This window comes from Octodon degus, unplaced genomic scaffold, assembly GCF_000260255.1.
Source record: "Octodon degus isolate 3935 unplaced genomic scaffold, OctDeg1.0 scaffold00027, whole genome shotgun sequence".
NCBI lineage: Eukaryota > Metazoa > Chordata > Mammalia > Rodentia > Octodontidae > Octodon > Octodon degus.
In genome coordinates this window covers 266740-288296 of record NW_004524603.1, presented here as the reverse complement: position 1 = coordinate 288296, position 21557 = coordinate 266740, and the positions used below count along the sequence as shown (strand labels likewise).

Genomic DNA, 21557 nt, shown 5'->3' with positions numbered 1-21557 from the left:
AATGGGACAGGCAGAAACCCTGGCCTCCTGGAACTGTTATTTTGATGGGTCAAATAGGTCACAAATGGGCAAATTAAGTGAAGTGTGTGATAACTTAGAAAGGGATAAGTTCTAAGGAGAAAAAAGACAACATCTGGTATAGAAGGCCTCATACTGGGTAGCGACCAGTGGGAGGGAGAAAGTGAGTTCTGAAGTGGTAGGGAGCTTCCTGCAGAGAGCGTGAATCCAGGCATCCCTGAGTCCCGTTGAGCCAGCAAGACCCAGGGAGGACTAGGCAGGGGCAGCAGGTCAAAGCTCCTGTTAGTCTTTCAAAAGTCAGATCTGCTAAAACATGGTGCCTCCTAAAAATCACCACACTATGGAAAATTTCCAGGAAAAACCATAGGATTAATGGGATTGTGGGGTCCAGGCTCAGAACTCAGAGAAATTGTTAGTATCACCTAAGAACAGGAAGGTGGTACAAATAGTAGTTTTGCTCATGTTAGGTAATTAAGAAGCACAAACTACTATGGCCCTTCCCTAGGAAACTGAAGTTTGCTGTGGAGGGTTCCTGAGGCTGTGGTGTGAATGTGGGGGCAGGGGTGTTTGTCCCTGGGTATGGAAGGAGAGGGTCACCGTGCAGTGAGCTGAGGAGCTGCTGGGTGTTTAGGGTTTATGAGCCGTGCAGTTTCTGTGTTCACCAAGTGCCTCCCAGCAGTACTGTCTAGAAAGAACTATAGAACTGTAAAGTTCTCATGGATTCTTCCTTAATGTCCTTCCATTTTTATCTGTACCTTCTGCTGATTATGAGAGCTGTCAGTTCACTAGACCCAAGTCTTGTCGCGATGAAGCACTGGTACAGAGCTGCTTGCAATATGGTACCCTGAAGGCTAAACAGCTTTGAGGTCCCCAGTGGTAGAGTCCATACGCTGCGCGGAGCACAGGGCTGCTTCTGGCCGCGCCGTGTCACCTGCCCTGCGGTTCTGCCCCAGCCTAGTTCCCTGGGAGTTGCTGGCAGACAGGAGGAAGCACCTTGCCCAGGCTATGCTACACCAAAGCTGACTTCTCTTCAGCAAAGTACAGCATTGCCTTGGACAGAGCACTCAGGTACAGGCTGTGGCCTTTCATTGAAACCTGGATTTCAGTGTTTCAGTTTTGGAATGATTATCTCTTCATTAATTTGAAAATTTTTTTTTAATTTTCATTTATTTATTTGTGTGTGTGTGTGTGTGTGTGTATGTGTGTGTGTGTGTGTGGCCAGCTCAGCACACCAGGGGGCGGGGCAGGCTGGCATGTGGTGCTGGGGGATTGAACCGCGGTCCCTGTGCTTTGCTGAGCTTGTTCTAAGTAGGTGCTTTAGACCACTGAGCCATCTCACCAGCCCCATTAATTTGAAATTTGAATAACCTGACACGTGTTAATTTTAGTTGGCATCTGGCCGACTGCTAAAATGCAAAAGCATGTTTCTAATCTTATCCGCAGACCGGAAAGTATCCTGCTTGCGCGCCTCTCAAGTTCAGAGACAGATGGTGGTCTCGGTCCACGACTTGCCTGGAAAGGCATTTGCCCAGCCACTGGACCACAGATACATCCTCTGCGTTTGGGATATTTGGCAGCCTTCAGGGCCCCAGAAGGTTCTGATATGTGAGTCCAAGGTACACTCAGGGAGAGAATGTGGGTTTGCCGAGGGGAGAGGAGGTGGGTTTGCTGAGGGGAGGGGAGGTGGGTCGACAGCAAAGGCACAGAGAGAGCGTGGGCATCTGAGGACAGCAAGGTGTAAAGCCAGGGGCTGGCGCACAGCTGCCCCAGCTGTGCCACAGGTGTGGCAAGGCACATGGGTATGTTTGCCTTGGCTCTAGAAATTCTTGGTTCAAAGAATTGATTCAGACTGAGATTATCATGGGGCAGGTGAGAATCGAGATTGAGGGTGGTTATAGGCCTATTAACAACAGTGGCCTACCTGAGTGCTGCTCTGGGATACAGATGTGTCCTTCACTGGCTTGCATTGTTTGGGTTCAGGATGTGTCGGAGATTTCTGGAAGCCCGTGTGATTTCTTCAAAGGGTTGGAGTGCTCTTTGACTTACTCAGAGAACCAGTCCCCACGTACCTGTGCGCTCTTGCTGGGGCTCCTGGCAGGAACCCCACAGGGGAGCCACCCCTCGCATGTCTCCCACCTGATTAGGAAAACACTCTATTTACATGTTCTTTCACCTGAACACCACTGGTTCTCTCAAAGCCACAAAGAAGAACTTGAATGGGTGCTAGATTTAGGGGCTTAAAAATAACACTTATTTCCAGATTTTTTTTTTTTTTTTGCAGAACCAGGGATTGAACTCTGGTCCCTGCGCTTGCCAGGCAAGCACTTATTCCACTGAGCTATCTCCCCAACCCCTAAAAATGGCAGAAGGATTTTTTTTTTTGGAGGCCTCAAGATGCCTTGAGGGCATCTCTGGTTTCCTGGGAGAGACTGGGTTTGAACCAGAGCATCTTGAGCCTGACAGCTTTGTTTAAGCAGGCACGGAAACAACTGCGCTAGTGGGCAGTCCCCCAACACTTCTTTCCAATACAAGATGTAAGTAAAATGACAAAGGATGCCATTTTCATCTCGGAGATGAGCAGGAGGGATAATGCAGCTTTTTGTGTACTCAGATGTGTGCGAGACACTTTGTGGCCACAACAGCCCTGCAGGGTGGGCTTTACCCTCCTTTCCACTTGAAGAAACTAACTCTCAGACAGGTTAACAGATTTGACTTGTGTTCTGCTCCCTTCACCCCACGGCTTCCTGGAGTGAAGGAAGGGCAGGTGCCTCACATTGTGGGGTGAGCGCTGCTCCTGTGAACATGGCCTTACCCATTCCACTCCTCTGCCTGTTTTTCTTTTTAGGTCACATGTTGCAGCTTTAGCCCATTGAAAGCATTTCTGCTGTTTGCTGGAACTGCGCATGGCTCTGTCATCGTGTGGGACTTGAGAGAAGACTCCAGGATACATCATTATGTGAAGCTGAGTGATTGTCCTTGGACCTTCAGGATGCCCACGTTTTCCACGGGTCAGTGTCACAGGTCTGCCAACCGTATGTTTCTGGAAGAGCCCATGACAGATCTGGGATGAAATCTCAAATTTATTTGCATTTATTCATTCATCTTACCCAGAGCATAGGATCTAAGCCATATAAGAGGCGTTTGATTAGAACAAAAGCAAAGTTCTTTGAAGTCATCCTTACCCAGTAGCCAACAACAATTGGAATTTTGTGGGTTACAAAAGATTTCAACCAAATAACTTTGAGTTTTAAATTAGTGTAAGTATGTTGGAATGTGCATGGTCCTGTGGCATAGTTACTACTGCCTAAAGTAGTAAAGCCAGCCAGTGGTGGGGATGAAGGAGAACAGCTGGACTCCCTGGGGCCCGTAGTTGTACTTAGGTGAGCAATTCCACTGTGGAGACCATAGCAAGTAATAAGCACTTCCTGTGTCTAGTACTCTGTGAGCACTTTGCCTACATCTGCTCGCTTCGCTCTCTCACATACCATGCGTCCCAGCACACTCCTCTGTGGAATGTTTGCTGAGGCCACGCTTACGGAGGGCAGGCTGTCTTCATCTAAATTCACCTGACAGCCTGGACCTCCTCTTGGGTACAGGAGTCTTGTCCGCTGAAGGCTCACATGGAAGTCTCTCTTAGTCACATTTTTTCCCTGTTTACATGTCTGTGCTCACATCCTGAGCACACCCACACCACACTGCACCACAAATACATGGCTTTTGTATCACTTCTTTCCCACCAACCATTTCTGTCCTTACAGTTGTACTTCTTCCAGATGTTGTTAGAATGGAATTGTGTAGTAGCCCACTGCTTTGGGATTCCTCTATACCACGTCACATTGCAGAATTCATCCCTCCTCTGCTGCATGGTGTTCTGTTGTGCAGACGTTGCAAGCATGTTACTCAGGTTCCCAGGGGACGGATAGTTGGTTAATTCCTGTTGTTAATGGTTGTGGATAGTTTGTACCTGAGTGCTTGTGTCTGTGTGCATTCTCTGCAAAACATGAAAGTTTTCGTTACTCTACATCCTCATGGTACGTGGTATTAGCACTTTTTTTGGAAAGAACTTTTTGTCTCTTGTAATTGTGTGGTGCCATCTTACTGTGGTGCCGACTTTCATTCTCTAATGCTAGTGCTGAACATATTTGCATGTGCTTCTTTGCCACCCATATATCTTTGTTGGTACATCTGTTCAAATATTTTGCCCATTTTTTTATTAAATTGCTTTCTCTTTTTTTACTTTACAGAATAAAGAAAACAATAGGAACAACACAGAGGTTAAAAACAAGACGATAGGAAATTAACAGTGTTGTTATACTGCATATTGTTTTCTTCAAAGGAATTTCTCAGATTACCCAGTACAGGCTCACAAAACTGACCAAGCAACATAAGCACTAAATGTGCCTTTCAGTAAACTAATAGGAGTTAGTAGTGCAATTATCTCAGCTGTCTGTGTGCATATATATATATATATATGTTTGTATGTACATTTCCCTTCCTCCTTTAGTCCTGCTCCCTGTCTGAATTGTCCTTGCCTTTTGAATGGTTTCTTTGCCTTTCACAATATTTATTGTACCTTTTGGATCTTATTTATTCTTTCAGTTTCTTACACTAGGGAGACAATATGTTGTTTACACATCCGAGTCTTACTTATTTCACTTATGAGTATGGTCTCGAGTTGCATCCACGTACCTATAAAAGTCTCAGGTTTATCTTTCTTTTAACTGAGCAATATTCCATTGTATAAAAATACCAAATCTTTTTTATCCATTTCTTGGTTGATGGGCATTTGGGTTGTTTCCAAGATTTAGCTCTGACAAATTGTGCTGCTGTAAACATGAGTGCACAAATATCGCTGTGGTGTGATGCTTTCAGTTTTTCTAGGAAAATATCCAGAAGGGAAATAGCTGGGTCAAATGGGACTTCTAGTCCTAGGTTTTATGGAATCTCCACACTGATTTCCACAGTGGTTGTACCAGTCTACACTCCCAACAGTGCAGAACGGTTCCTTTTTCTCCACAGACCCTATAACATTTGTTATTGGTTGATTTTTTGATGATAGCCATTTTTTCTGGAGTGAGATGGAATCTCAGTGTTGTTTCAATTTGCATTTCTTGGATAACCAATGATGTTGAACATTTCTTCATATATTTATTTGCCATTTGTATTTCTTCATCTGTGACCTGTATATTTGTCTCAGATGCCCATTTTTGGATTGGGTCTTTGAAGTTTGTGTGTCTGATTTTTTTTTTTTTTTTATTCTTTATATGTTCTAGATAGAAGTCTCTTATCTCAGTCCCTGGTAGATATTCCTTTCACTTTGTTGATGATTTTTTTTGATGTGCAAAAGCTTTTTAATAAGATGAGATCCCATTCAGTGATTCTTTGAAGTAGTTCCCTTGTAGTTTGGTTTTTGTTCATCAACTCTGCCTACCCCAATCAAGATTTCTACTTACTTTCTCTTCCAGTAGATTTAGTGTTTCTGTTTTAATATTTAGATTTTTGATCCATTTTGACTTTAGTTTAGTGTATGGTGATAAACATGGGTCTAGTTTTAGTCTTTGGTATGTAGAAAGCCCATTTTTTCCAGAAGCACTTATTAAAGAGGCTGTCTTTCTTCCAGTGAACATCTTTAGTCCCTTTTTCAAAGATAAGATGGCTGAGTATGTTTGTTGTTATGTTTGTGTTTTTTAACCTGTTCCATTGATCCTCAGGTATGTCTTTTTGCCAGTACTGTGCTGATTTTATCAGAGTAGCTTTGTAGTATAATGAGTATCATAATTTCCAGTAAGGGATTGTGATGCCTCCTGCCTTGCCTTTGTACTCAGGATTGCCTTTTAAATTTAATTTACTGATATTAGGTTATTCAGGATTTTTATATCTCCTTGATTCAGCTTTGGAATTCATATGTATCTAGGAATCTTTCCGTTTCTTCTGTGTTTGCTATCCCATGTGAGTAAAGATTTTCAAAGTAGATATTGATAATCGTCTGAATTTCTACAGGATTTGTAGTAATTTCACTCTTTTTGTTCATTATTATATGAAATTGATTTTTTCTTTTTTTTTTTTTTATAATTTTGGCTGGGTGTTTATCCATTTTATTTACTGTTTCAAAGAACCAACTCTTCACCCCATTCATTCTTTGTATTTTTTTCTTAGTCTCCATTGCATTAATTTCTGCTCAGATCTTTATAATTTTCTCCTTCCTTTGGGTGTTTGGCTTGACTTTCTCTTCTTTTTCTAGAGCCTTGAGGTACAGCATTAGGTTGTTTATTTGTGCTTGTTCTGGTTTCCTAATGTGAGAATGTACCATATAAATTTCCCTCTGAGAACTGCTTTTATTGCATTCCACAGGTACCAGTAAGTTATATTTGAATTTTCATTTGATTGTAGCTGTTGTTTAATTTCTTCTTTAATTTTCTGTGACCCATTGGTTGTTCAGAAGGTGTTTTTTAATTTCCATGTATTTAGGGAGTTTTTGTGATTTCTTTTGCCAATAATTTCCAGTTTTATTGTTCTATAGCCAGATAATATGCACAGGATAATTTAAATTATTTTGCATTTACTTAAGCATATTCTATAATGGTCTTATTTTATTTTATTTTATTTTTTTGGCGGAACCGGGGATTGAACTCAGGTCTTTGCACTTGCCAGGGAAGTGCTTAGTCCACTGAGCCATCTCCCCGGCCCCACAATGGTCTTATTTTAGAGAATATGTTGTGTGCACCTGAGAAGAATATGTATTCTGTGTTGTTGAGTGAATGTTCTGTGAAGGTCTACTAAATCTGTTTGTTCACAAGTTTGATTTAGTTCTGTTATTTCTTTGCTGATATTTTGTCTAGTTGATCTATCTCTTTGTGTCATTGGGGGCATTATCATTGTGTTATTAGTCATTTGAGTTTTCTTGTCTATTTGTATTGTTTAGTTGTGTTCTTCTATATTTGTTTTATACATATTTATGATTGTTATCTCTTCCTCTTGGAGTTTCCCCCTAAAAATATAGAGTGCCCTTCTTTGCCTCTTTTGATCACTGTTGGTTTGAAATTGACGTTTTCTGTAAACAGAACAGCTAATTCTGCTTTTTCTCTGGATTCCTCTCACATGGAGCATTGTGTTCCATTCTTTGATGTTCAGTCTGTGAGTTTCCTTTTGAGTTAATGTGTTTCTTGTAAACAGCATATTATTGGATTTTGTTTCTTGATCCACTCTGCCAGTCTGTTTCTTTTGATTGGTTAATTGAGGGCATTTACACCAGTGGTAATAACTGATTTGTATTTGCTTTTCTTTGTCATTTTGTTTTCCTGCTGTTGGTTCCCTACTTTCTCCCCCATGTTTAATTGTTTCTCCTTCTTGGTGGTTTCTTTCTGTTGTTGCTTGGGGTTGTGGTCAATTTTATTATATTGTTCTAGAATATCTTTCTGTACTCTTTGTAGGGTTGGTTAGGTTGTCATGAAATTCTTCAGTTGTTCTTTGTCTTGGAAGCATCTTACTTGTCCATTAATTTTGAAAGATAGTTTTGCAGGTTTCATCAATCTGAGTTGGAAGTTGTTTTCTCTCAAGACTTGAAATACTTTCCTCCAACCTATTCTTGATTAGATTGTTTGTGCTGAGAAGTCTGCCATGCTTCTGATGAGATTTCCTTTATAGGTGATCTGTTTCTTTGTTCTGATAGCATTTAATATTCTGTTCTTGTTCTGAATTTCTGGGATCTTGATTATTATGTGTCTGGGTGTAGATTTAATTTGATTATAGATAATTGGAGTTCTATACACCTCACATGCCTGTATGTCAGATTCTTATCCCATGCTTGGGATATTTTTTGCTATTACTTTTGCAAAGAGGTTTGTTTGTTTGTTTGTTTTTTTGTTTGTTTTTATGTTATTTGTGTTGACTCCTGCTTTTTCCTTGACATGAATTATTCTTTTTCAAAAAATTCGTATTTTCTTTTTTATTTTCACCTCTAGGAATTGAACTCATAATTTCACATTTGCCAGGCAGGTGCTATTCCACTGAGCTATATCCCTGACCTTGACATTGGTTATTCTTACATTATTTTTCTTTGCATCATTTTGCATCTATTGAATTATTATTTCGTGGTTCCTTGTTATTTATTTTTATTTTATTTTTTTGTGTGTGTGTGTGTGTGTGTGTGTGTGTGGCCAGCTCAGCCCACCAGGGGGCGGGGCTGGCTGGCATGTGGTGCTGGGGATTAAACCACGGTCCCTGTGCTTTGCTAAGCTTGTTCTAAGTAGGTGCTTTAGACCACTGAGCCATCTGACCAGCCCCGGTTCTTTGTTATTTTTAAGAGAGCTTTCTTTTCATGACTGCCAGCTGTAATCCTGTCTTCAAAATCTGAAAGCCTAGCTTCAGTTTCATTCAAGTGGTTTTGCCAATTTTCAATGGAATTTTTAATTTCCTAGATATCTCTTTGAATGTGTTTCATGCATTCTTATTTTTTCCTGTATTGTTCATTAAAAAGTTTCTATCATTTTTGTATGCTTCTCTATTTTTTGATCTATGTCTTTAAATATGCTGAGCAATTCTTTCATTATGGTTGTCATTTCTTTCTTTACTTGAGAGATTATTTCTGATCTGATTTCCTTTATAAACTGATGGAGTTGTTTCTTTTACTTCAGTTGCTGTCATTTTAGAAGTTTTAGGTGTGTGACTTCCAAGTTCTTCTATGCTTTTGTCTCCTGGACTTGTACTGGGTGAGCTAGAGGTCTGAGATTTTATTTTCCTCCTTTGCTTTGACATTTTATGGTTCAAAAATTTTTTTATTTTGATTTCTGTGATGATCCGTATGGGCTTAGGTAGTGTGTCACTGTATTACTAGTATCAAGGCCTCTCCAGGAAAGGTCTGTATTTCAGGGCTATCTTCTGTATGTAGGAGACTTTTGGCTTGTGTCTGTCCAAGATCCTGCCTTCCAATTAATTGAGTGCAGGATGTTGGCTTCTGTTTGGCTCAGTCCACAAACTTTTGGGGTAGAGCTGTGGTGAGGTGATTACCCCAGAACTTGCCAGTATTTTTACACAAGGGAGAATGACTGCTTATAGCAGAGATGACATCCTAGCTACAGTAGTAAAATTATCAATAATGATAGTACACTTTAGAAACTGACCAACTGTGGTGGCTATTGACACTGTTTTGTACTTTAGACTATAGGAGCAAAGTCCATAGCTATAACAGAGCCAATTATAAATTAAGAGTTTGTATGAAAAGTGTTTCCCCCCGTTAGTGTGGATTTACTCTGGGTTCCTCTGGATGAACCTGTTGTGGTGTCCTGAGTGCTTCCTGTGCTGGCTGCCCATGCCACAGTGTAGGGGACTTGGCCAGGCACAGCCTTGCTCTGGACCAAAGCTCCATGGATGGCAGAACAGCAGTGGGCCTTAACTGCTTTCTTATTAAAGTTTTTTTGTTTTTGTTCTCACTGGGATTGAACCTGGGTCCTCATGCATTATTAAGATAATGACTCACTACCAACCCATACCCCAGTTGTCATTTTATTTCTTGCCTTTTTGGGAGTCTGTATCTTTCCTTAATTTCTGATCAGGTATTTGTATTTGGTTTGATTTTGAAGAAATTCAACTGGATTCAGAATATAGGGCTTTGGTTGACTTCTGCTTCGTGCCTAGATTGGCAGGGCAGTGAGACTTTTCATCAGCTAGAACCCTTTGATTTGTATCTCAGTAACTATGTATGGAGTCTGACTACTCCTAGCTATTCTGTTGCTGGATATTCTAGGTCAAAGAGTTTTGCTGTGTTAATTGGAGGTACACTCCTGAAATGGCAAGTGTTGCTTGTATAGTAGTAGCTGCTGAGTTGGTATGTCCCTTAACCACCTTGGGGTGTGTGTGTGTGTGTGTGTGTGTGCGCGCGTGTGCGCGCGTGTGTGTGTGAGAGAGAGAACTACATCTCCAGCAATTCTTTTCTATTTTTGAAGCAGGATTTCACAGAGTCAGTAAGTTGCCTGGGTAGAAATCAAATTTGAGATTCTTCTGCCTCAGCGCCTCTCTGTGCTGAGCACCAGGATGACAGGCGTTTATGCCACCACATTCAATTAGCCTTGTTTTGTTTTTTTGTTGTTGTTGTTTGTTTGTTTTTTTGTTTTTTGGGGGTTTTTTTGTTTTTGCAGAACCGGGGCCCTTGTGCTTGCCAGGGAAGCACTTATTCTACTGAGCCATCTCCCTGGCCCCTAGCCTTGTTTTTGACAACACCTGATTTCACTCCCCTTTTAGGCTGGTGCTGCCCTGAGTGGCTCCCTTGCATTCCTCCACTTTGCAAATCTTTCCCCAGCTGTGAGGGGACTGTGGGACTCTGGTTTCAGGGAGAGCTTTCCTTTTCTAAGGTGGTTTTGCATGAGCTTCTTCACTCTTTAAGATAATCCTTTTGGCTGGCTTATCTTGACTTCAGTCTCCTAGCCTTTGTGGTCAGCAGTGATGGTAGTAGCTGTAGGAGGGTGCATAATCTTTGGAGCATGTTTCCCTTTTCACAAGTGTTTGAGGTTTTTAGTCCCCATTTCCCAGTAGTGCTGAGAGCAAGGTCCTGGATCATGCATGTGTGGATTTTGGGGGATGGAGGGACATTTAGGGCTTTCGGACCCACAGCCCTTGATGTTTATCCATGTTGTTAGGGTTTGTGTGTATGTGTTCCCCCCAAAGCCTCATGACATCTTGGGGAGGCTTCTGGAATTTGTAATTGATTATTGTGAGTGTGGATACTGCACCTGCCCTGGGCAGGTAATGTGCATTACAGTGTAAGGAGAGGAGAGAGGCTGGCAGCTGCCTGAGCTGCTGCCACTCCCTTGCTGTCTGCTTTGTGCCTCAGCCATGAAGGCTGCCCTCTGCCTTGTGCTGCTCTATCTTGGAGCCAGCTGAGTACGGACTGAAACCTCCAGTAACTGTGACCTAAATAAACCTTTCCTTCTTTCATTTTGAGTGTCAGGTACTTGTCCCAGCAACAGGAGAAGAGAAACAGACTCTTGTCAAGTGTGGGTTGGGTTGTGTGGTGTATTATGGACATGAGCACTGTGTGTCTTAATCTCCAGATGGAATCCTGACATCTGTAAACCACCAGAGTCCTCTTCAGGCAGTAGAACCCATCTCCACATCTCCAAGCAAGAAGCAGAGCTTTGTGCTTTCGCCGCTTTTTGCTCAGGAAGGTATAGGATCCTTCCCTCCTCCAGCATTTGCTCTGCAGTCATGAGATGTGACTTCCTTGTTTAATGCAACTTTTCCCTCTCATTTCTCTTTCATCAGGAGCGTCAAGTTTGTCATTTCCCATTGCTTCCTTGGATGAGAGCGGGATTCTCAATGTGTGGGTGAGTTGGGCGCCCAGGTGGGTAGAGAGCAGAGCCTGTGTCTCCGCAGGGGCTCAGCAAAGGGGTAGCGCAGCAATGCAGTCAGCTACAGGGGATCCAGAGCAGGCTGGGTGTGCTGCTGAGGGGCGGCAGGGGACACCGAGCTCTACACATAGCATGTTTGGGACCTCCTGTGGGCCTCAGACCTGGGTTAGGATCGGAACACAGTACCAGTGCCAGGCTCAGGGCTGAGATGAGGACTTTTGCTGTGGGGGAGGAAGTCGGCTGTTGATAAAGCTCGGTAGGAGCAAGGCATGCAGAGAGATCAAGTGGGATGAGTCAGTGGGATAGAAGACATTAGTGCTAAAGTTAATGGCCAGTCTTCTTTCCAGAGCAACTGAATTTGTAGGACCTAATATGATGTCTTAATTGAGCTATTCTTTGCCTAAATGATTTCAAAGTTATAAGAGATGTCCCTTCATCTTTAATATTCCATCTTTAGGTGGTGGTTGAATTGCCAAAGGCGGATATTGCAGGTTCAATAAGTGATTTAGGTAACTATTAAATTTAAAAATTAATTTTAATATTTACAAAAATGAACAGAAATGAGGATGACAATGTCTGCTTTGAGAAGTATGGCATTAGCTAGCTGAGAAATGAATGCACAAGTCTGTTCAGCTCGTGAGCACACTCATGCATGGAGGACGCTGTTCCCACTCTGTCATTTGCTTCGTGCTCTGTGCTGGATGAGTGGCGCTGTCTGTGCCCTGTACAACTTTCCTGGTGCACTCGGAGTCAGAATCTCTGCATCCGGCTCACGCTGCGGTTCCCCCCTTACTCTGGACTGGCATTTACCCAGGCATTCCCGTAACCTGAGTGTGTGCAGTGCCTGGGGGCTCTGTCAGGTGGAGCAGATGTAGCTGAGATGAGCCTGTGAGCACCCATGAGAGATTTGCCATGTATACAGTGTGGAGCTCGGCTTCCAGTCTGGATGGGGCTGAGAGACCCCAGGGGCTCAGCCGTTGCTGCCCGAGTCAAGCGATCTGGTGTTCAGCCTCTGCTTTCTTTTCATAGCATCAGCCTCTAGCCTTTCTTTTTAATGACAAGAACTGCCTTACCTTGTTTGTGTCCGGGGTGTCCCTGGGTAGGTCTGGGGAAACTTGGCCAGAGTGATATCGATGTCATCTTCTGCTGTCCCGTGAGGGCAGATGGCTCTGTGAGTGGGGCAGTGGCTGTATGACTCATGAGCCCCAGGCTGGGCTGTGTTCTGGTTTCCCTGTGGACCCTTGGGGACAGAGTGACTGTGTTTCCCGTGGTATCCATTCTGCGTGTCCAGGCCCAGATGTCAAGTTGCTCGGAATCGCAGGCGCCAGGTTTCCTGCACCTCCTTAGCATGCATACTTCCGTGCACCCCAGCCATGGACTGGCTCTGCCTTAGTGCCCAGGGCCTCTGAGTGCCCGGGACCCTCAAGAGCTCACTGTGGAGCTGGCCATGCTGCTGGTTCATTGGGTGCCACGGTGCTTCCCTATGGTCACAGATGGATGAAGGAGTTGGTGTTTGTGTCCACAGTTGCTGGAAATCTGATTATTCTGCATGAAAGCTATTTGCACTAAAGTGTGTTGTGGTATATGTGGGATGGTCTTCCGGAAGATGCAGTGGTGTGTGTTTCCCTGTTAGAAGCTGCTGTTGGAAAGCACTATTCATCCACAATACCCAGATTTGGCTCTCAGACGGGGGAGGGGACAGTGCCCCTGGAAGCCTCAGCTACCAGGTGGCTTCCAGCACCATCGTACTAGACTGAGACACAGGCTGAGCCATATCTTTCCTTCACTGTGAAAATCTCCACAGCCAGGTGGCAGCATGGTGTCAGGAAAACCAGGAAAAAATGGGTGGTGGATGGCAACTATGGTTTCTAGAACAGAGGGTCTGCCAGGGCCAAGGCTAGGTCAAGGAGAGGGGGATGATCTGCCTCGCTCCATGGAGGGCAGCTTGAACTTTGTGTGACAGCTATGACTGTGACAGTGACAGCAACAGCCACATCTGGGCAGGAGTCTTTATTGAAATCTCCTGTTCCTGCCTTTGCAGTAATTAAAACAGGGAGGAGGACACTGAGAATTACTAGGAGTCAAAGCCAGAGGGTAGCCCAGCCCACAGATCCAGGGAAAATGAGGAAGGAGCAGCAGAGTAGTGGGCCTGGGAAGTCAGCTCTGTGTTGCATGTTTATGGGGAGCAAGCCAGGAACCCAGCAGGGCTTTTGGCGAGGCTGACAGAGCTGGGAGATGCCTGTGCCTGTTGGCAAAGCCTGGGGGTCTCCAGGTCATCTGTAAATGGGGCCCTGTGTGCTCCCGTGGACGAGTGCTGCTGTGAACTGGGGGGTGTTAGAGACGTATGCACTGCCATCTGTGGAAGAGGCCCTTGGGCCTGGACCCTACCCCTTTCACCTGAGGCCACACACAGGCACCTCTCAGAAGGGAAGCTGCTGATCAGTTTGCACTGTGGCATCATTTCTCAGCACAGGTATTTAAGTAGTAGATCTTACTTTTCTCATTGCCAAGACAAAGTACCCTGTACCCCAAGTTAAAGGAGGAGAGGTTTGTTTAGCTCACAGATGTAGAGGCTTCAGTCCATGGTCAGCTGGCTCCAAGGCAGGGTGGCGTGGCAGAGGGCATCACCGAGAAGAAACAGGTCATGGCAGGAAGAAGGCAGCAAAGCAAGCAAAGAACCTTGTCAGTTTTTTTCTGCCCCCTTTTATAATCTCTCTAAGCTACCAGGATTATTAGGGCAGTACCATGCCAATCACTTAACTCATTTAGTAATCACCCACTCTCAGTCTTAGATTCAGCCATTCTATAAAAGCGCCACCTGTGACTGCATGAGGCTTTGAGGGGACAAATTAATGAGAAATCTTAATTTCATGTGCTAAGAGATACTTGTATTCTGCATGTCTGTTTTCAGGCCTTATCCCTGGAGGGAGGATTAAATTGGTGCACAGTGCTGTGATCCAGCTGGGTGGCAGGTGAGATGTCCTCGCACTCCCAAAGACCCGCGGGAGCAGCGGGACCTGGGTGACAGCAGGTGCGAGGGGAGCGCCTGTGTGCCACGTCTTCATCAGTGTAACAGCTCTGTCTTCCACACACAGCTGACAGTTTTGATAAAAAAGATACTTCCTATCTTTTCAGTTGATACTGTTTTTCATCTTATTCTAGTGTAATCCTGAAGTTTAACTTAGTTGAAGTTTCAGGAACCAGAAACATTGATAGAAAGTTTTATTTAGAAATTGATGCCTATAACTTAATATGACATACAGGTTCTTAGTAAATGTGTAAATGTCATTTCCATATTGACTTCTTCCCAAGGATTCTGTTCCTTGGCCTTTACCCAGGGCTGTTAACATGGGAATCACTCTTTGAAAACTCAAACGACAGTCTCTGAGTGCAGTTCTCCTCCTTGCACAGAATACCTCCGATTTATGTTAATAAAGCCACATCTGCTTAGAGATTTTAAGTCCACTTTACTTCATTTACATATAATTTGAAAAGCGAGTTATTTAGTTTTGAAAAGTCGTCTGATGTATTGCAGAGCCTGGCATATGATTTCTGCAGTCCCAGACCCGTGAGCCCCACTGTTCCCTTGCTGAGCTTCTTCAGGACTATTTTTATCTGCGCTGTGACCCTTCTCTCTCATGCCACGTATATACTTACTTTATAAATTTCTCCAACACGTAAATGCACTCTCAGAAGGAAAGCATCCGAGTGTCTGCTGCCACGTCTTCCCCAGACTCTCAGTGGTGGCTCCTTTCTGCAGAGGAGGAAGGGTGTTCTGGGGCAGTTCTGCAGGTTAGGGTGGGCTCAGCTTTGGAGCTGAGGCATCCAGGAGGCCCTTGACACCACAGCAGGGCCTCGGGAGTGCTGGGCTCCCTTCTCCACTGATGGGGACGTTGCAGTACCGTGGGTGAGAGAGAGAGCAGAGGAGCTAGCGGAGGAGCTGAGAATGTCCAGACCCTGGCTTCTGACTGGGCAGGAGGGCCGCTGGAGTAACTGGGCCTCTCTCTCCAAGCAAGGGTGTGTGAAGGAGGACCCCCACTCAAGATGAATGTGTTTGTTAAGAAGAAGGGAAAACCTGTAAATGCCAGGAGCAAGGAGGGACTCCAGTTAGTGACATAAGCCTTAGAGCTGATGCGTGACAGGCCGTCACAGGCCTTCCCCTTGTGCCCCTGGCTGGAGGTCTGGCCGGACCAGGCAGTGCTGCCTTGCTGGGGTCCAGGAGGTGAAAAGTGATGTCCCTCAGTGTGAGAGCAACAGAAGTGCTCACTGTACCCGGGGGGGGGCGTGGCCTGTGGACCTGGGCATGGTGGGCAGAGGCGCAGGGTCCAGGCAGCAAGGGCTACTCCCACGCTGAGGCTCACGGGATTCCCACAAGTGGTCTGCAGAGATGTGTCTGTACATAAGAAACACCTAACACACAAAGAACTCGGGGCGCTGTACAAGCTACAGATCCTTTCAGAAATGAAACCATTACTTATGGAACAGTCAAATAGCACGTTAGAGCTGAGGGAAGAATGAGTGAACAGGATTACCTGCAGCAGGTAGCAAGCCACATGAGCAGGAAAAAAAAGAATAAGAGACAGAGTGATTACATCAGAGGCTGTAAGGGCTGGGGAGATGGCTCACTAGGATAAGCACTTGCCTGGCAAGCACAAGGGCCTGAGTTCAACCCCTGGTTCGCAAAAAAATCAGAGGCTATGAAGTAGCCTCGCCTGGGTCTTGTGGTGTGGAATGACCAAGCGAGTGTTCAGTAAGTAAGTGTACTGTCCAGCTTTCACAACAAATGTGTTCATCCCTGCTTTCTTTTTTTTTAATTGAGAAACAAATATCAATGAGACAGTTTCAAAACTGATTAATAGGACAGTTTCAATAATTAATACACTGTACGTTGTTATCTTCTTAGTGATTATCCATAGTAAAGATGCAGACAGGATGTCCTGTCCAAACACTGTTAGTGCACGTCTTTCTCCTGCTTTCTTTTTCAGTCTTTCTCATGAAGGTAGTGAGTCCTGGGGCACCGCACAAACCTTGACCATCAAATTCCTGCCCTCAGACCCCAGTCACTTCGTGGTTGGCACAGATGTGGTGAGCGATGCTCTGTGTTTCTCTTCTTCCCTCCTGGAATTAGATTATTAGTTTGGGATCTTTAATTAGATTTTAATTTAGGACATTTTTAATGTATTTAGGACAGGGTTTCTCTACACAGGTCGGACTCATGGTGATCCTCTTGTTTTCAGCCTCCCAAGCACTAGGATTACAGGCGTGCGCCACCACACCCAGGCTCAGCTGCGTCAGCTGGTAGCCACTCTGGTTCTCTGGGGCTATTCCCCTCAACACCGTGTGACACACACATTGCTGTTGCTCTTCTATGCTGTCCCAAGACTCTGGGAGTGGCTCCCGTCTCTCGCTAAGATGAACTTGCTGCTGCTTTTGGTCACAGCGTTGTCACTGTTTTCAGAATGACATCTTGCCCCAGCCTCATGCTTCTCTTGGTCTTTCTGTTACTACCAGGGTCTCCTCATTCATGGCACAAGGCAGGATTTGAGAGTGTCTCCCAAGTCATTCAAACCTCAGCAGTGCGGGTTAAGACCAGTGAAAGTTAACGTGATTGACTTCTCACCATTTGGAGAACCAGTATTCTTGGTAAGAAAGTGTTTCTTACAGCACCAGTTCTTTTCTGTGCATATTTGCCTGTTTGGGCAGTAGGCTACACTGGTCTATTGGAAAGTCTTAAATGTCGAGCATTTATGGGACTACAACTTAATCATATGTTAGGTTTCAGGGTCTAGAAAAAGCACATATGAGGTTGAGACCAACCAGATAGCTCAGGGGATTCAAGTCCCTGCTTAGGCAGATGCGGCTTCCCAGGGCTTCCCAGGTTCAATCCCGCCCCCAGGGCACAATGAGACAGCAGCTGAGACTGGGCGTGGTGGCACACGCCTGTAATCCCAGTGCTTGGGAGGCTGAAAACAGGAGTATGTCCAACCTGTGTAGTGAGACCCTGTCCTAAATACATTAAAAAAGACAGGGAGAGGAAGTAAGAGGTTAAAATAACAAAGAAATTGAAACAAATTAGCTCAGGAATGTGATTCTCTTAAGAAATGCTTTCTTCAGTTGCTGATTATTTGGAATCTAACAGACAAGTATTACATGTCAGCCAGCTCTGTAGTACTGACCCAGTCCTCAGTGCCTTCCCATTCCTGTGTGATGGACATTAACTCTTTAATGTTAATTAAATTTTAAAGCCAGGCTTTAAAATTTGTTTCTAAGCAGTTAAGGTGGTACACACCTATAATCCCCATCACTCAAGAGGCTGAGGCAGGAAGATCACCTCAATTTTGAGGCCAGCCCGGGCTGCATAGTGAGTTCAAGGTCAGCCTGAAGTATATAGCAAGACCTTGTCTCAAAACCCCAAAAAGTTGATTTTTATATCTTTTTTTACTCCCAGTCTCATTGATTTTCTTTTTTATCTTTGAGTATGTAAAAGATTACTTGTCACTGTATAAGCTAAATATTTGGTCTTTCACTACACCCACTAATTGTTTTCTGAAAATTTTAGTCCAGTAAGAATATATGACCACATTATCAATGCAGTTTTTGCAGAGGTGATTTGCTTAGTTCCGGGGAGCCCAGCTTCATGTCCTGCGCTTGCACTAGTGAGGCTCAGCTCCGTGAAAATGAGCACTGCTCCTGGAGTCACCACTGTGCGACTCTTGGGTGGGAGCTGGAGGGGTGCTCGCCGCCGCGCCTCAGGAGGTCAGTGTTAACTTACAGCTCTGCGTCAGAGAAAAGTCAGCAAACCGGGCTGTGCAAAGTGAAGAAGTGAGCGCTCTGGAACCGCCCCAGGTGGCTCTGCTGCAGCTGCAAAGGGAGAAGCTAATGTTTGTTTCTGTCACACAGGCTGGCTGCTCAGACGGTAGCCTTCGGCTGCACCAGATGAGCACTGAGTGGCCACTGGCCCAGTGGAACAGCAGCACCGCGGGCCACGCCATCACCGGCCTGCAGTGGTCACCCACAAGGCCAGCCGTGTTCCTGGTGCGGGATGCCGCGTCCACCGTGTATGTCTGGGACCTCCTGCAGAGTGACCTGGGCCCTGTGGCTGTGCAGCCCGTCTCTCCCGACAGGCGAGTGAAGCCGGGCAGCTCCGAGGGCAGGCGTCTAGTCGCCTCTTCTTTTCTTGGAATTTTCCCATTTGTGTCCAGTTCTCCTACTGTGAAGGTTTGTGATGGCTGGAGAAGGAATTTCACTGCCCTTTTGTAAAGAGGAGGGTAAAAGCGGCCAAAGCCAGGTGACAGCTTAGCAGAATGTTAGGGATGTACTAACAACACCTAGCAAAAAGTTAAGAATGCAATTTATTTAGTTTGAGTGCTAGGTATATCGACATTATCCTAATTACTAAAAATTCACCAGGAGCCAGTTTACCCATAGTTCCAGCCTCTCAGTTGGCAGGAGGATGGCAAGTTTGAGGCAGCCTCAGCAGCTGAACAAGACCCTGTCTAAAAAGGCAAACCCAAAGATCATAAACCCAGACTGATTCACAGATGAACACATACGAACGCACCCGCAGCTCATTCCTCCTGAAGGCCTGTGAGTAAGCCATCTGTTAAGCAAGACAGTATTTACTCAGCACCGACTGTGTGGGTGGAGCTGCTGTGGGACTTGGGGTGATGACCAGGAGGAGCCTCGGGCGGCAAGAGTGAGAGCAGGTGGGCAGTCCTGGAGGACTCAGCATTCCTTCTCCTGCAGAAGTGCTTGAGCTAAAGAAGTGGTATTTGTGCTGCATTATTTTTTCATAGCTGTAAAGAACCAAATAGAAAGAAATGAACAGGAAGGCGGGAGTGCGGGCCAGACTCGAGCTGGACAGCCCCAGAGCCAGACCCCAGTGTGCTGGGTGCCCGCGGTCCCGTCTCCTGGGGCTTGAATGCAGGCCGCAGCCACCTGGAGAGTGCCCAGAGCTGCTGGCATCTGTGTGGTGGATATGAGTTTTCTGCCCTCTTTGCCTGGTTCTGTCCACCCTGCCCCTTGTCCAAGGACAGTTCTTTTTTTGTTTACGAGACAGGGTCTCACTAAGTAGCCCAGGCTGGCCTTGAACTTATGGCAAACCCTCCTGCCTCAACCTGCCCAGTGCTGGGACTACAGGCCTGTGCCACCACGCCCTGCTTGTCCAGGGACAGTTCTGAGAACTGTCTCATCCATGAACTGCACCTTGTCCATGCCTGACAGTCCGACCTCAGGAAAACCTTCAGGGTTTGTCACCAGGTGTGGCCTTCTGGGCTGTAGCAGCTAGACTCACCTGTGTTCCTCAGAGGTGCTCAGTAGAGTGGTCAGGGAAGCTGTTTCCTGTCTGGCTCTTGTGGAAACTTTGTCCCCACACTACCCTCCCCTGAGGTAGCAGATAAGCCACTGGCCTGTGTGTGGCAGCATGTTCTTCCCAGCCACCTTCACCCCTGAAGCCCTGCGGCTCTTCCTGATGGTGCCAGTTACACGTCTCTTAATGGCTCCATCTTCAGGCCGCGGCGGCTGTAGCCCACCTGGAGGAGCAGGAGGGTGGGAGCGGGGGGCTGGTGGGACGGGCTGAACGCCTCTGCTTGGGGATGGGCCAGGAGGGTGGGATGGGGGGAGGTGAGCTGGGTGGAGGGGATAAGGTTGCCTTAAGCACACGTGGCTGGAGAGATGGCTCAGTGGTCTAAAGCACCTACTTGGAACAAGCTTGACAAAGCACAGGGACCGCGGTTCGATCCCCCAGCACCACATGCCAGCCAGCCCCGCCCCCTGGTGGGCTGAGCTGGCCACACACACACACACAATAAATAAATGTTAAAATAAATAATTTAAAAAAAAAAAAAGCACGCGTGGGATTGGTGGGGAGGAGTGGGTGTGGCCTGGCGTGGGTGGAGGTGGGCGTGGCCCGCATGGGTAGGGGGTGGGCGCATCCCAGGGCTCTTCACTCTGAGCCGGGTGGGAGGGAAAAGCAGCAGATGAGGTCACTGTCCAGTGTGTTCTTGCATGTTCTTCCCAGCCACCCTCGCAGGCATTTGGTCTGCACACCTCTAAGGTGCGGTCATAGGTTTGCAAAGGCTTCCTTTCAGTTTCCATACCTTTGCTCCTCGTCTGGCTTTTCATCTTGACTATTGGTGTTTGTAGAAATTCAATTTGTTTTCCTCCTTCTGGGAGGGGACAATTTGGAAGACTCAGATCCATGAGAGTCCCCTGCGTGTCCCTTCTCACCTGCAGGCTGGTGGCCATGACTGTCATGGGGGAGCCAGAGAGGCCCAGCGACCGCTTCCTGGCCCTGGTACTGGCCAGGGCCTCGGGCACCGTGGATGTGCAGTACCTGAAGAAGCAGTGGGCAGCCATCCAGGCAGAGGAGAGCCAGTGGCTGCGCCTGTTCCTGCAGGAGGCCCCAGTGGGTCCAGGCCGCAGAGGCTGCGGAGACGTCGGGAGGGCGGTGCTCGGGTAGCCCCGAGAGTCAGCCTCTCTCTGTGCGCGCTGTGCTCTGCGTACAGCGTGTGTGTCCTGTACGTCAGTTCTCTTACAGAAGACGACTTCAGTATTCCCAGTCATTATTTTTGAATGGAAACAAATAAACAGTTTTATACATAGTGAACTTCAGGGGAAATACTGAGTCATGTCCAGTATGCTCTTTTCTGAGAGTATTTCTGGTTATTTTTAGAAGGTTTTTAAAATGCTAGCTTTTAAACAGCCCACCATGAAGTGTATTTTAATGGACTATTTTCTTATGCATACAGTGATGATTAAATGGACTTACTGCATGACATGACCTTGCCAGTTGTGTTTACTTAAAGCTCTTCTTGAGCAGTGAGGGTCTGAATGTCACCCACAGGGCTGAGTCAGACACCTTGAGTGTTAAGTTTCAGTGCTGTCTGGCTTCCTATGGGAATAGTAAGTTAAGTGCTCTTGAGTCTTGCATCTCACATGTGGGTGCCTGGAGCCATCTGTGCTGCTGTGCAAGGTGCATCAGGTGAATGGTACAGGCCAGAGCCGGTTGCTTGTGGTCCCCAAAACTGTGAGGCCCAGTGCTGGGGTCTGGTGAGGCTGCTGTCTGATGGGGATGGTGTTGCCCTGCTGGGCCCTCAGAGCGGGAGGTGGGGACGCAGTGGGGCTTGCCCTGCTGGGCCCTCAGAGCGGGAGGTGGGGACGCAGTGGGGCTTGCACTGCTGGGCCCTCGGAGCCGGA

The 21557-nt window shown here is 46.1% G+C and overlaps 1 protein-coding gene across 5 annotated transcripts in view; it reads left to right on the top strand.

Moving 5' to 3' along the window:
• Positions 1–21115, top strand: part of Wdr60 (WD repeat domain 60) — a 76195-nt gene extending 55080 nt beyond the window's left edge. For 4 of the 5 annotated variants that reach the window (XM_023712919.1, XM_023712918.1, XM_023712916.1 and 1 more), the window contains 10 exons: positions 1462–1634; positions 2864–3026; positions 11064–11177; positions 11275–11336; positions 11818–11869; positions 14272–14332; positions 16346–16445; positions 16872–17003; positions 18261–18484; positions 20595–21115. In XM_023712919.1, coding sequence (XP_023568687.1) covers positions 1462–1634; positions 2864–3026; positions 11064–11177; positions 11275–11336; positions 11818–11869; positions 14272–14332; positions 16346–16445; positions 16872–17003; positions 18261–18484; positions 20595–20820 — 1307 coding nt within the window. In that variant the 3' untranslated portion in view covers positions 20821–21115. The remainder of the gene's footprint in view (positions 1–1461; positions 1635–2863; positions 3027–11063; positions 11178–11274; positions 11337–11817; positions 11870–14271; positions 14333–16345; positions 16446–16871; positions 17004–18260; positions 18485–20594) is intronic. The other variant, XM_023712917.1, reaches the window with a different exon arrangement.
• The last annotated feature ends 442 nt before the right edge of the window (positions 21116–21557 follow it).